Source organism: Chelonia mydas, chromosome 13 (assembly GCF_015237465.2).
Source record: "Chelonia mydas isolate rCheMyd1 chromosome 13, rCheMyd1.pri.v2, whole genome shotgun sequence".
Lineage (NCBI taxonomy): Eukaryota > Metazoa > Chordata > Testudines > Cheloniidae > Chelonia > Chelonia mydas.
Window position 1 is genome coordinate 3,098,936 of NC_051253.2, and position 14,467 is coordinate 3,113,402.

General features: G+C 55.7%; 1 protein-coding gene across 3 annotated transcripts; it reads left to right on the forward strand.

The window, feature by feature from the left end:
• The first annotated feature begins 675 nt into the window (after positions 1–675).
• Positions 676–14,054, forward strand: FAM110A (family with sequence similarity 110 member A). Of its 3 annotated transcripts, XM_043527546.1 has the most exons (3): positions 676–809; positions 10,281–11,651; positions 11,688–14,054. In XM_043527546.1, exon 2 carries the CDS (start codon positions 10,437–10,439, stop codon positions 11,607–11,609), a length of 1,173 nt encoding a protein of 390 aa, XP_043383481.1. In that variant the 5' UTR covers positions 676–809; positions 10,281–10,436; the 3' UTR covers positions 11,610–11,651; positions 11,688–14,054. The 3 variants fall into 3 exon arrangements, with proteins under 3 accessions (XP_043383481.1, XP_027680739.1, XP_043383482.1); XM_027824938.3 differs by lacking the exon at positions 676–809 and adding an exon at positions 5,498–5,919 and having other exon boundaries at positions 10,281–14,054; XM_043527547.1 differs by lacking the exon at positions 676–809 and adding an exon at positions 7,780–7,844 and having other exon boundaries at positions 10,281–14,054.
• The last annotated feature ends 413 nt before the right edge of the window (positions 14,055–14,467 follow it).

A 14,467-nucleotide genomic window follows, 5' to 3' on the forward strand; every position in this document is an offset into this window, starting at 1 on the left:
CGGCAGAGTCTCCTTGCACGGCCACTCCGCAGCCCCTGCATTATCCTGTCCAACAGAATTGCTTTGGTCTCTCTGTATGTGCGGCCTGCTGTGCAAGGACATGGGGGCAGGCTCTGTAACTGGTTCATGCCCTGGCTAGCATCCAGGGTTGCTATAGGTTATTTCACTCTGAACCTGAGCTTATGAAATCTGTGAAGTCTTATGCAGGTTACTGGGTGCAAGACTGGGCTGGGAGAGCTGGTTTGGCTAAAATAAGAATTCCTCCTCAGGAACTTTTGCCCATTTTTAGAACCAAACTCAAATCAGAACTTTCCAGAGGTTCTGAAGTGTTTGATTATGTCTAAAGCAGAGGGATCTCTGGACTCCCCATGGGCTGCTGCGGGGCAAGCTCCCCCTCACCCCTTACAGAATGGCTGGGGGGAGGGGACGCAGGTAGCTCCCACCAGGTGACAGGGGGAACGGCGGACCCCTGGCTGGCTGTGTGTAGACTGGTGGGGAATCGTTCTCACAGTAACAATGAAGGGGCGGGGGGCCCACCTTGTGGATGGAGGGGGGAGAAGCAGGACCCCTACCCAGGGGATGGTGGGTGGGGTGGGGTGGAGAGGAGCAGATCCCAATGAGTAGTCCCCGCCTGGTTCATTCATAAAGTCCCCAGTTGCGGTCGCCTAGCGACCCCAGCCGCGCAACGTTCGAATGGCGGCGGCGGAGCCAATGGGAAGGAGGCGTGTGGGGTCAAGGGGACTGGAGCGTCTAGGACCCGCAGCAGCCTCTGCAACTCCTCTGTCCCCCTTTCAGTGTTCGGCTCTGCGGTAAGAGGGGCCGGGGAGGGGGCATCGGGAGCAAGGGGCCGGGATTTCCTTCGTCTCCCCTGGAAGCGGAGTGTCTGTGTACAGAGCCCCAGAGCCCTTGGTCTGTGGGGGTAGGGGATCCCGCTCCCGTCGCTGGTGGTGGGGCTCGGGTGGAATCCCAGAGCCCCTCTCCCCAGGCGGGGCGGGAGGGGGAAGAGAAATCCCAGAGTTGGAGGCTGTAGCTTGGGAGTGATATTCATGTTTCGAGCCCTATGAGCCCCTAACTCTGATCCTAGGGTGGTATCTAGGGGGAGCCCTTTTCCCAATCACCAGCCCTAGTGCGGGACCCCAGGCTGGGTGTGTACATATCAGGACCAGCGGACTCTGTACTTAGGGTGAGACAATGGGATGAGCATGAGCTGCACTCAAAGGGCACTGGCAAGTGGCAATGGAAGGAGAACATGGTAGGGAATTCTGAGGGGGTGGGATGTGTCCTTTTGCCCCAGGGTTTTGGGTATTAGTGGGGCACAGGGTGCTTGACCCATGGGTGCTGGACACTGGTTGGCAGCTGGGAGGGGATCAGTTCTTGGTCTTGTTTCTGGTTACATCTGGTTCTGATTTTCTAGGGGGGGATGGGTCTCCAGAAAGGGCTGGGAAATGCTGTTTATCAGGTTGCCCCAAAGCCCCGGGGGATGGGCCATGTTTGAATATCTCCCACTGCTGCATGTTTCAGTGAAAGCAAAGGTATCATCAGCCAGAAGGTCAGAGTGTCATATCCTGCGGCAGCCTTTGTAAAGGCCTGGCCAATTGTGCGACCGATAAAAAGGTCAGCTCCGCAAGTAACAGCGAGAGAAGCAGGGCCGGCTCCTGCAGGGGTAGGAAAGAATTCCCCTTCGTGTCCAGAGCTGCACGACTGATAGGCCCTTTCTGGAGATTTTTTACCTCTCTCTGATGCATCAGGTAACCAACTTTACCTGAGGCAGGAGACCGGAATTGATGGGCTGATCCAGTATGACTAAGTCTATGCCCCTATCTGCAGGCAATCAATATTATAGCCTTAGCAAGTATGGAACAGTTCAGATGATGCAACATCAGACAGCCAAATGGGAGAACCAAGCTATGATGTGTTTTCCACTCATTCAGACCATAAAGTGGGTGAGGCATTGCAGAGGCTCCAGAGATAATGTGCATCTGCTTTGTGACTCCGTAGTTAGTTGGCTTGTATCTGCTGTGTCTAAAATGGGGCTAAACCCAGGTTTACTTGATGTGGTTTGGAAGACTATTTACATCATCTAGAATTCTGTTTTTAAAATGACAGGTTTCAGAGTAACAGCCGTGTTAGTCTGTATTCGTAAAAAGAAAAGGAGTACTTGTGGTACCTTAGAGACTCTAAGGTGCCACAAGTACTCCTTTTGTTTTTAAAATGCAGTTTGACTCTTTAAAATGGCATAATAGGGCTCCACCTTCATTGTCTTGCAGTGATTTTTTCAGGGTCAAACTTACCCAAGTTTACAAATAAAAACCTGTTTTCTCTAACCACTAGCCCCACAAACTGCCCCTGCCTGGGCTCTGAAAGTCAAGCTGGGTTCTTTACTTCTCCCATCTCACCACAGACAAAAGATTCGGTGCTCTGTTACAGCTGTGCAGACTCCGTGCACTGTAACTGAGGACAGAATGAGACCCTGCAACAGGGACTTTGTAAATCATTTTCTTGATGAGGCAGGAGGCAGGCTAGACCCCCGCTCCCTCCCCAGAGCTGTGCTAGCAGGAGTAAAAAGGCTTATCTTGGTCATTAAATTCAGTACGTGTGTTTCTGGCTGCACAGAGGCAGCAGTTCCATTGAATAAGAAGGTGCCTTTTTAGTTACTTTTCACTGTAGTGCTCTGGAAATACATGTTCATCCGATCCACTGATTCAGGTGAGAACAGTTAATGGTGGGTCTACACTGCAGTCGGGAGGTGTGATTGCAGCACGTGTAGACATACTTGAGCTATGTGAGGGCTTGTCTACACTTGAAACAACAATACTGTAGCTCTTCAGTGTAGACTGCACCTGTGCCGACCGGAGGGGTTCTCCCCTTGGTGGCGGCAGTCCATCTCCCTGAGAGGCGGTAACTAGGTCGACGGAAGAATTCTTCTGTTGACCTAGCGCTGTCTACACTAGGAGTTAGGTTGGCTTAGTTACACTGCACAGGAATGTGGATTCTTCCCGCCCCTGAGTGATGTAGCTGGGTTGACCCTACTTTTTCGTGTAGACCAGGCCTGAGTGTGAATGGGTTTTAAGTCTTGAATTGGTTCAGCCGGCTGCTTTAGGCTTCCTGCAGACAGGGAGCCAGTGCCATCAGTGAGTCTGGAAGCGTTACAATTGCTAGTGAGGGAAGGAGGTTGGGAAACAAAGAAAATCCCCGGGATGAAGGGCGGGGGGGGGAAAAACCCACTCAACTTGTATTGTGACTGAAAATCTCCAAAGTCCTAGAACAAGGAAAGGAGGGTTGACTCGTAATGATAATGCTTTTAAATAAATCCCCCAGCTCCACATGTTGTTTTTTTTGGCTGCTGTTGCTTAATAAGATCATCATTGCATAGGTGAGGCTTTGAAGTTAAAGCTCTGGTAAGGTGAAGTGGGGCTGCGGAGCTCCACACCTTTCCCTGCTCCTGTTGTGTAGCTGGAGACAATGGTCTGAGTCAGCTACCGGGAAGGTTCTCTGGGCGGGGGCAGAGCTGGCAGCGTTATCTTTCTAAAGGAAAAGGCAGAGTCTGCAAAATGCAGCTCCCAAATGGAGGTAGACGCACTAAAAATGTAGACCGTCACCCCCCAGGAGCCCCTGGAATTTGCCAGTGTCCAAGGGACCCTGGGGCTCAGCACAGCACTGCAGGGACATGAGCCCTGTCTTGAGGGAAATGGAAGGCCGGTCTACCGTAATGCCTGCCTAGCTCCCGCTCCCCAGGCATAGTATTAGGCTGTTGGCATTTGATGCGCTAGCCTTGCGTTTGCTTTGCTGGTGGTACCGAGAACTAGTTGTACTGTACGCGCCCCTCCCGTCTTCAGCTCAGATGTGAGATTTGTTCTGCAGGTGGTGCCCAGGCTGGCTTCTGACCAGCTACAGGAATGTAGAGTTGTGTGCTGTGGATCCCAAGCAGGGGGTGGGGGTGGAAGGCAGCAGTGGTGTCTCTATGGCTTATGAGAAAGGAGAAATCAAGCCACTCCCTTCCCCCTCCACCCTGGCCCTGAGAGGAGGTTGGGAAGATCTCGCCTCCTGGAAAACCTGTTTGGTCGGAAACAACCAACAATGCTGGAGACCTACTGTGCAGCCAGCACAAAACCTCCTGACGTGAGCTTCTGTGCCCTCCCGCGGGTGTAAACGGGTCACCTGAACCTGATTGTATCTTCCACTTCTGCGTGTAGCACCTTGGCTCCCTCGGGGAGATGGGAAGGGCCTTGACCCCCTTTGCTCAGACTCCTGACCTGATGAAGTGTCCCTCCACCAGGGGAGTGATGGGAAAGAGAAGACAGCCAGGGCAGGAAGTAGGGAAGGGTCTGCTCTCTCCCTCTTTCTCTGCTGGTTCCTCTGATTTCTTTCTCAAGACAGTTTCCAGCAGATGGAGAATTGGGGACAGGGGTGCTGATGCAACCTTTGCCTACCTGCAGGTACCTCTTCAGCAAGGAGGAGAAGGTTAATAAGGGATGGGGATGTTTGCTCTAAAGGCAGAAGACTAGGAGTTGGGGTTCCCAGGCTCTGTGTGATGTGGGTGAGTCAGTCTCTGTGTGCTTCAGTGTTGCCATCTGTGAAATGGGGATAATGAGGCTCACTCACAGGATGCGATGCCAGCAATCGTTGTTGTTATTATTAGACCATCCAAGACCGTGCTCTGTGTTGTGAGACCACAGCCATTCCTGTTCGAGATTCCTGGCTGGCAGATGCCATGTTAGGGCTGCAGAGAATGGTCTGACTAATGATCCCCTCGTGGAGAGCTGGCATTTCAGATCATCCCTTTCCTGATCTGCAGACGTTTGGTTCCGCACTCCACCTGAAGGCAGTGGAAAGGAGCCTCAGTCTGGTGTGATTATAACAGAGTCGAGGAAATGGGGTTCTGATCTGTCCCTTGAGACTGTCTGTCTCTCCAGCCAGAACGATTTTTGCCTGCTGTAGTTTCCATTCCATGTAAGACCAAACTTCATTAGTAGCTGAGAGGCAGCATGGCCTAGTGGATAGGGTACTGGTCTGAAAGCCAGGAGACCTGGTTCCATTCCTGCCTCTGCCACTGACTTGGTATGTGACCTTAGTCAAGTCACTTCACCCCTCTGTGCCTGTTTCCCCTCCCACTCTTTGTCTTCCTTGTCTGTTTAGATTGGAGGCAGGGCCGATATCATCTCTTATTGTGTTTGTGTACAGCCCTCAGCACAATGGGACTCTGATTTCAGCTGGAGTCTCTGAGCACGACTGTAATATAAATAACCAGCTGCATCTGAGGAGAGCGTACCCAAGCGGTGCAGAGGCCACACTCCAAACAGCGTGTCCTGTCTCCCTTCAGGGCTGTAGGAGAGGCAAGACGCTCTGTGGGGTTACCATGTTTCCTCTCCCTAGCTCAGCAATCACTCTGCCATGTCACTTACCAGCTGGGGGTTGTGCTCTCTGCACTGAGTGGCTCCTTCCTTTGGCCGCCTTGGGGCGGGGGCTGCAAAAAGCCACAGGCCAGAGCGACTGACTGAGGCATGAGAAGGGACGGTCTGTGCTCCATGTGTAAATGTGCCTGCTAGGACACCCCCTCCCCCCTCAAACACTCCTCTCTCTTTCCAGCTCATGTGGCGGGATTCCCCTCGGGCCCTGAGGAAGGGAGCAGGGCAGGCGCAGCTACATCAGCTGTTGTGCGTCAGGACCTGCCCCCTCCTGCCGGTCAGGTCACTGCAGGCTCAGTGCCCGAGGGTGGCTTGCTCTGCGGAGAGGGAGGTTCACCTTCTGAGCACAAACAGGAAGTTGCAGGTTACTCGATCCCTCCAGGTGAGCGGCTGGGTTAGTAGGTGCTGCCGCAGCGGAGAGCGGAAGCCCCGTGAGACACCTCAGGTGGAGCCGGCTGGCTGGCGGTGTCCTGGAATCCAGCTGCAGCCACGAGGGGGAAAGAAAATACAGCTGGTAAGTTACTGGGGTTTGCTGTGCTGTCTCCCTGGGGCCTAGGGTCCGGCTGCAGCCCAAAGCAGAACCAGGCTCCTGCAGTGGCAGAGGGCTTTCGGGAGGCCCGAGGCAAGGCAGGCAGTTCAGCATTTCCCGTTAGGATCAGAGGCTACAGGACAATTCCTTCAGCTTCTTTGCCAAGCTCCCAGATCCGCGTGAAGAGCAGGGGACCTGCCCGACGGGCTGGGCAGGGTTTTAGCAGAGGCCTGGTCTGCACTTAAAACGTAGGTCGACCTAGTAATATCACTCAGAGCTGTGAGAAGTTTCACGCCTGAGCACTGTCGTTGGGTTGACCTAACCCCTGGTGTAGATGGGCTCGGCTGATGACAAGATTATTCCACTGACCTGGCTACCAGCCCTTGGGGGCGGATTGACGACATCAGTGGAAAACCCCCTTCCATCGGTGAAGGACGTGTCTATGCCACGGAGCTACAGTGGCACTGTTACAGCTGTGGTGTAGACGTGGCCAGAGCGTCTAAACCCACTGGCGGGGCTTGGGCCTTCTCTTGCCAACGCTGGTGTGACTTGGGAGTGAGGCGCTGAATTCAGTGGGGTCACAGCACAGCGAGAGGGGCATCGAGCCTTGGGGGTTTCTCTCTGGCTCTGCTGGAAGGTAAAAGAAATGAAGCTCCGGAAAGGATCGGATTGCTGAGGGAGGGTGACCAGAAGCTCGGTGGTGGAGGGGCAGGTGGGACACTGCCCCTGACCCCTACGATCTCAGTCCACTGACGTGAGCAGCCTGCTTACTGAACATGAAGCCAGCCCGACGCAATCGGCACTTAACTCGGTGGCTTATGGGGAAAAATTGTAGGGCCTATTGAAAGTTCAAAGGAAGGTGGAGTAACCAGGAGCTGGCTGCACGCGGGAGCTGAAGGAAGAAAGGGGACTGGGACAGAGCAGCACTGACCAGGCCTTTGATTGTCTCCGTTTGGAAAGAGCACAATGGAGGGCAGCGTCAGGGCTTGAGCAGAGGGGAGCATCCCTGGGATGTGGTTTCTGCAAGGTCTATTTGAAACACCCCCTCTCTCACATTTCCTCCTCCCCTCTCCCTGTGCATTGGCCACACTGCTGTTGGGATGGGGGATCAGGCTGCAGTCTCTGCTGCTGTGGGGCTGGGTAGTAATGGGCTAATCTAGGCAGCCAAAGTGGGGCTGGTTATTGTGTTTGTGGCAAAACTCCCCAGGCTTAGAGGGGAAAGTTTCCCAGCCCGCCGGTGACGACCACGTGGTCGCTGTGGGTCCACGGGAAGGTTGTGCAAACTCCGTGCAAGTCAGTGAAGTGCACAGACGAGGGGGGCGGAAGGGAACCTGGCTTTTGCAGGTGGTTTGAAGTGCCCAACACGGTGGGGGAGGGCCCCACACTTTGATTGCTGCTCACTGCTGCGGCCACCATCGTTCGGTGCTGCGGGGGCGAGTCACGGCTGCGTCAGCCGCGGGGTGCTCTGGGCCCCGTTTCACAGGCCTGCGACTGCTTTTGGTGCCTCTTTTCCCAATGACAGGTTTCAGAGTAACAGCCGTGTTAGTCTGTATTCGCAAAAAGAAAAGGAGGACTTGTGGCACCTTAGAGACTAACCAATTTATTTGAGCATGAGCTTTCGTGAGCTACAGCTCACTTAGAGAGAGGTGCCGGCTCTGAGGCCTTGGGGACGCTGCTGAAAGCTGGGTTCAGTGGATGTAGGGCTGGAACATCCCAATGGTTTGTGTCTCCTTCTCTAGCAGCTGCCCGAGGGGTGCAAAGCACTGCCCAGACATTACTGAGTTAAACCTCTCAGCTGCCCTCGGAGGTTGCTCCTCCCACTGGGCGTGCCCTGTGGAGTGCGTCAGCACCCGCTCTCTCTGTCCATGCCCGCTCTCTCTGTCCATGCCCGCTCTCTCTGTCCATGCCCGGTAAGTCTGTTCGCAGGCCCAAGGGTGAGACTTTGTTCAGTGGGACAAGCCATTGACCGTGCTCGCGGCTCCCCGGTGCCATTCAGGAGGGCTGCCTCGCATGTATTTGCAGGCTGATAGCCAAGACGCTGAGATAGCTGGAGATCATGGCAATGGGTACCCTGGATCAGATCAGGTTCTTTATTTCTTCACATTTTCTATAGTGTCTTTCACCCTTGGGTCTCAAAGCTCTTCCCACAGCTGGATAACTATCAGGCTGTGCTGTGCTAGGGTCTTCGGTCTGCTACGCCAGCTAGCTGGCTTGCAGCTTTGGGGGCAGAACTAGACCTGGCATTTGGTAGCTGGCAGGGAATGCCCCTGCAGAGCCCGCTGGGTTCCTTCTGCCTCCAAAGCAAAATTAACCCCACTTCTAAGTTCTTTACAAGGCACCCTTTTTTTTGCACTCCAAGGCTGTTTTTTGTGCTTGCTAGAGGAGATTAGCTCCTCATTCTGAAGCAGGAAAGACGAGTTTTCAGGGGCTAGTTATCCTGGCGGTGGATGTTTGACTCAGCTGTCCGGCTTTTCAGGGGCGGGGGCATTCCCCTTTTGCTGGTGACTGACCGCTCTGGTTCTGAGCCCAACCTTCAAGCAGGCCGCAGACTCATTGTCACTGATGTATGGACCAGGAAATTGCAGATAAGCGAAGATGCATTTGTCTGTTAGCCCCGTGGTGCAGAGGGAGGCAGAGTGAGGTGAAGTGACTAGACTGAGGTCACACGGGGGTGGGGGTGTGTGTGTCTGCAGCAAAACACAGAGCTCCTGGCTCCCAGTCCCCAACTGTCACCTGCCAGAACTGGTAAAAAATGAGTGCCCTTCTGAACCCCCTCCAAAGCTAACCCCACATCTCCTTTCTGAGCTCCGGAAGAGCTCCCTGGCCAGTCATTTTCTCCTGCGCTTTGGCTGGGATCGGATGTGCTGAGGGGCCTGGAGTGAGGCTGCCTTGCCAAGGTTTTCCCAGTCCCAAGATACTCCGATGAGCAGCTTGACCTCCCGGTGCATTTCCCGTGCGAATCGCTGAGCTTTGCCCGTTGCTAATCCCCGGGGCTAATGAGAGACAGGAGCAGTTGTAAGCTGTTTAAAATGCCCCTTCGACTAGGATTAAGAGGGGAGGGCGGTGGAAAGAAAGAAGCCTCCAGTTTACAGAGCACTGCGTTGTAGGGAGTTGCATTTCATGTGAGTGCTGGGAGCTGTGTACGCGCGTCTGTGGAGCATCAGAGCTTTCTCAGGGCCGCTCCTCCTAGGCATTGTAGGGTTGGTGCAAAGTAATGAGGGTCCTTCGCCTGGCTCCTTCTATATGTCCCCTCACCCTAAATTCCAGCTACCTCCTGCCTCCGTGACATCAGCCCCTGCTCCCTGCGTGTCTGGGCGTGCAAGAATTCAACACAGCAACTCTCCCCAAAGGTCACACTGAGGGTGACACTCACCGAGTGGACCCCGGAGGCCTCCGAGTGCTCAGCATGTGTTCACAGCAAGATCCCCCAAAAGTCAGGCTGGGACGTGCAGGGAAGAGAGGCGCACACAGGCTGTTTGCCACAGGAGCCGCAGCACAGAGCTCCCCGGCCTCCCGAGGGGCTGCCTAACCCATCAGCAAGGGAGGGCGTCTGGTCTCCGGGGGCAGGGGTCCGAGCTCAGGGTGAGCCCAGTCTCTGCGAGGGAGATGAGAGATGCCTCTGCAGATCCTGGGACGGTTTAAAGAGCTGTCTAGGCAAGGGCCCTTTCTGTTCTCTGGGGCCCTGTCTCACCCATTCAGCCGTGGGGGAGATCCCACAGTTTGGATGATCTGGACGCTGGGTTTTTAGCCCTCCACGTTTCCATGGGATGTTATTTCACATCCCCCACTGATATCATGTAAATCTCCTTCGTGCAGATGGCTGTGGCTCGTGGGCAGCTCCCTGGGGGGCAGGGGGGATGCATGGGGCATCCCAGCAGATCAAGGGGCAGGGGCCCAGGGGGTCGGCCGGGCATCCCATGTGGGAAGAGGGCAGGTGATGGTGGGGGGGGGCGGGGAAGCCTGGCTGAGGGCCATGGAGAAGGGGCTGATCATGGCAGGAGGCCAGGCTGTAACTGCCTGCTCTCCTCCTTCCTTCCTTCCCCTCTTTTCATTCAAGGAGTTGTCTAGAGCCGCTCTCCCTCCATTGGGGGAGGTTTCTATTTGAAGTGTCTCTGCCTCTGTCCATTGGCTGGCGGGAGAGACCTGGCTGGAAGGGGGGCGGGGCCTGTGCCTTGAAATAGGAAGCCTGGCGTGGGTCTCCCCCGCCTCCTGGCGAAGACGGCAGGCCTGCCCGTGCCTTTGTCTGGCTGAGCTGGCAGAAGCAGGAGGCAGCATCGTTCCGTAGGGAAGCGGCATGCTCCTGCCAGCTCTCGGCTGTGCACTGATCTCTGTTCCCTTCTTTGCAGCGAGTGGAGCGTGACCCCGGGGCAGACCCCACCAAGGCTGCCGGCCCCTTGGACTCGTCGCTCCGGGCTCCTCTGGAAGATCAGAGGGATTTTGCTGCCGGGACTGACACTCAGCCTTAATCTTCGCTACCGGACATGGGTGGCATGTGACCCTTGATGGACACTGCTGCACAGGGCACGGCAGAGCCAGCAAGCAGAGTGGGGAGGAGCAGCTGGGGGGGCGTGCAGCAGCTGAGCAGCATGCCCGTGGAAACCCTCCAGGCTGGGGACGTGATGAAGGGGGTTTCGGTGACGGCGCCCTTCACCTCGGCCATGCCATTCCGGATCCTCAACAAGGGGCCTGAGTACTTCCGCCGGCAGGCGGCCACCGGCGCCAAGAAGCCCAGTGCCGTGGAGAGGCTGGAGGCGGACAAAGCCAAGTACGTGAAGAGCCAGCAGGTCGCCAGCACCAAGCAGGAGCCGGTGAAGCCGCTCTTGAAGCAGCCCCTCTTCACCCCGGGGGTCCGGAGAGCCATGCTGACGCCGAACCGCAAGACCCCGCAAGGGGGCCGCAGGGTAGAAGCCTGTGGGCCAAAGACCTCCTTGAACCTGGAGATCCTCAACAACCTCATCAACATCTGTGACAGCCCCCTGCCCTTCCCCAAGTCGGAGAGCCCCCGGGAGCACAAGTGGAGAGCAGAGACGAGGGAGCCCCTGGGCAAAGAGCTGGGTGGGCACCCCGCTGTGCGGAGGAGGAAGGGCCCTTCGGATGGCATGAGCAAGCTGTCGGAGAGCTCTGTCACGTCCAAGCCCTCCAGCACGGTGGCTGTGCGCAGAGTGGATGTCCGGCCCTGCGGGGTTCATCGGGCCAGGGTGACCCCAACCATCCAGGTCACCCCCATGCCTGTCTCACCCGCCAAGGCCAGGATCCCCTCCACCAGCTCCCTTAGCTCACCAAACAGAAGCCCCCACGACAGGCGGACAGACAGCGCCAAGCGGCAGACCCTACTGCACAGGTCCAAGTCCGACCTGAGTGACAGGTACTCCCGGGCCACGGCCGACCTGGAACGCTTCTTCAATTACTGCGGGCTGGACCCCGAGGAGGTCAGGGACATAGGGGCGGAGCACTGTGCCCGGGCCAGCTCGGACATCGTCTCCATCAAGTTTCACAGCGTCAGCACCACCAGCTCGGAGTGCACCCGTTCCCAGCACAGCGCCGCCACCCTGGAGGACAAGCAGGCGGAGCGCATGCCCTACGGCATCTCTGTCATCGAGCGCAACGCCAGGGTGATCAAGTGGCTGTACGGACTACGGCAAGCCAGAGAGCCCCAGAAGGTATCCAACGTATAGTGACTCCATGGATGCCACGAACTCTGATAGCAAAGCCTTTGAGCGTGTGTGTGTGTGTGTGTGTGTGTGTGTGTGTGTGTGTGTGTGTGTGTGATGTACAAGGGGGTGTTTTAATTTCTTGCGTGACTCAGTCTGGTCCCGCTGGGAAACACCCTGTGGTGGAGTCTCACTGACAGAGCATCCTTTAACTCTAGTCCCTGTCCCCTGTTGGCCTCCCCTTCCCCTACCCCTGGCCCGCGGCCTTCAGAGATCTGGTCCCTGCAGCGACGAGACGTCGCCAAGCCGAGAACTTCAAGAGTTGCAAGGCCCTAGCAATGAGAGAGGGCAAGTTTCCTTGGCACGGGGGCCGAGGGGAGGAGCGGGGCCAGCACAAGTGGGACTTTCAGTAGTCTCTGGAGTTACTGCAGGGCTGCGCATTGCCCCGGTCAACAGAGCTGGCCCTGGGAAGGGGTTTCCTTCCTAATAGGCACTGGTCTTGTAAATATGCAAGCTATTAATAAAGAGCCTGGAGTATAGTCCCCCGTGAGCCAGTGAGAGGGCAAAGGGCTGGCTTGCACCTGCTTGCCTGGATCCTCTTTGGCACCTGCCTGCACTGTTCTCGGAATCAGCGCCAAGAGGACTGTAAACGCCCTCGCTCTCCTGAGGCGGTTGGAAGAACACACGTGTGTACACACCTCGTGGGCGAGCCCAAGGGAATATCTGTGCAGCTCGTGGGCCAGCCAACACACGCCCGCCTCCTGCAGGGCGGCTGAGGGTCTGGTTGTTGCAGTGGAGGGCTTTTCTCCAGCCCTGTGTGCACAACACAAACACAACCCCCGCAAAGGCTCTGCCACAAGCTGCCAGGAACTCGGGGGATCTGGTGCTAAGACCCCTCCCCCACCCTGGACTGCACCCTCCGTTCCAGGCAGGGTGGACCAGTTGTGCGGAGCCTGCCCCGTCCTGCCGTGTTAGCGGGCGGGAATGTTCTTAGCTGGGTCAGCCACGTTAGCAGAGCTCCGGTTAGTGGTAGAATCTGAAGTGTGTCTCATGCACCCTAGGAGCCGGTTTGTGTCAGCCCAGCTTGTGGTGCCTCGAATGAGGAGCCACCGTCTGGCACATCATTCAACTTTTGTTCTTCCGCAAGGCCTAGTCTGCCGCCGGCGTGACGTGTCCGTGCTGGGTGGATGGGGTGCGCGTGTGCCACTCTCCATCCCTCAAATGGTCACCTCAGGGGTCCTCTGAAACCCCCCAGACCAGCAAGTCTTTGTGTTTTTATGCTCAGCCTTACTAGCTCCCAAAAGTGTTAGAGACAAAGCAGTTTTAGGAGGCAGCTTGATCCAGGTGAAACTTAATTTTGGTTTTGTTTTGCTCTACCCTGAAACTCTTCCCTCTGCTTCAGTTACCAAGAGAACATGGCTCCCCTCTGCGCAAGGTTTCCAGGGGAGTGAATTCTCCCAACCCACATTAGTTAAGCTCTTTTGTGGGGAGGAGGAAATGGGTGTCTACAGGAGAAATCCTTGGGTTGTCGAGGGCCTGGAGTTTGGGGCGATGGAAACAAACTCGTCTTCGCTGCACGGAAAGAACAGCCGGGTCTGCTCTTTGAACGGTCAGCCCAAGCGGCATGCTCTTCTGCTCCGTGACTCCGGAGGGGCCGTGACAGATCTGTCCCTCCTGACAGTCCCCTTTCTGTTGGTTTTGCTCCCTGGCTCATTCTTTTCACAGCTTCTACTTTGCTGTAGTTCTGTGTACATTTCACTGGAAGCCAGCTTGCCTTTTAATAGCTGATCCCTTGGGGAGATGCTTGTGTGTGTGTGTGGGGGGGAAGTGACCCTTGTAAGTGACATATAATAGGAAAACTGTTCTTTGCGGGGTTACTAGTTACTTCCACTGGCAACAGTCTTATCACAAACTGCCGTGATGCATCCTCTTGATGCTGTGCATCTTGATTTCATGCCCCAGCAGAGACGTTCCTCATGGATAACTGCCTGCCGCGTGGAGCTGTTGGGAAGCGAGTGTAGATTGGCGGGAGCTTTATGAACTGCCTGGAGGAGATCAATATAACCTCCTTCCCCAAGCTGGAAAGCGCACGCAGGGCAGTACAGTAGCGTGGGAGGGACAGTGCCACATGCCAGCGCTGGCTCAATAAAGCTCAGCAGCGAGGCTGAAAATAGCAAGAGACTCGGCTGCTTAGCCATAAAGGCAAAAATCTACCTCCTCAGTGTAGGCTTATCAAGGCTCTTGCTCGCTCTCTCTCTCTCTCTCTGTTTGTGTGTGTGTGTGTCTCTCTCTCTCTCTCTCTCTTTTCCTCTGCCACAGTCAAAAAAGCCCAAGAGCTCTGGGAATGCTGACCCCAGTTATTTATGAAGCTGGTTCTGTATTGGTCTCGTCTCATTTTTACTGTATTTGCTGACGGTTGTTCTGTAAAAGCCTGACTGATTTTATTAAAGTCCTGTCCTTTGGATGGTCTGTATTTGTTTTGTTGAACTTGGCCGCAAACCAGCTTGACACCCCATAACTCTGGCGGGGGGACCACCCTGCAGAGGGATGGTTTCTGAATAAATGTAATCAGCCCAAAAAAGGGGATCTCACCACAGCTGGGTTCAAAGTGAGTAAATAATGGAGTTTGGGGGTATGTATGTGGCCCAGGCAGGGGCCATGCTGGCATGTGGGGACCTGCCCCCTTCAGAAGGACAAAATAAAATCAAAGTAAAATAAATCTCCCTCTTTCTCAGTTCTCTGCGCTGGTCACAGCGGAGAGCGTGACCAAAACCCTAGCACCTCCGTGCTGCCTGTGACCCAGTGTGCCAGACTGTGCGGTGCCGGGCTCAGCAGTGGTCCGCCCCCAGTCCCCCCAAAGGAGCATCAAGATGCCAAGGGGT

Bases quoted from the DNA above. Each gene is read 5' to 3' on its own strand.
- FAM110A (XM_043527546.1), top strand. From the start codon at position 10,437: ATGGACACTGCTGCACAGGGCACGGCAGAGCCAGCAAGCAGAGTGGGG.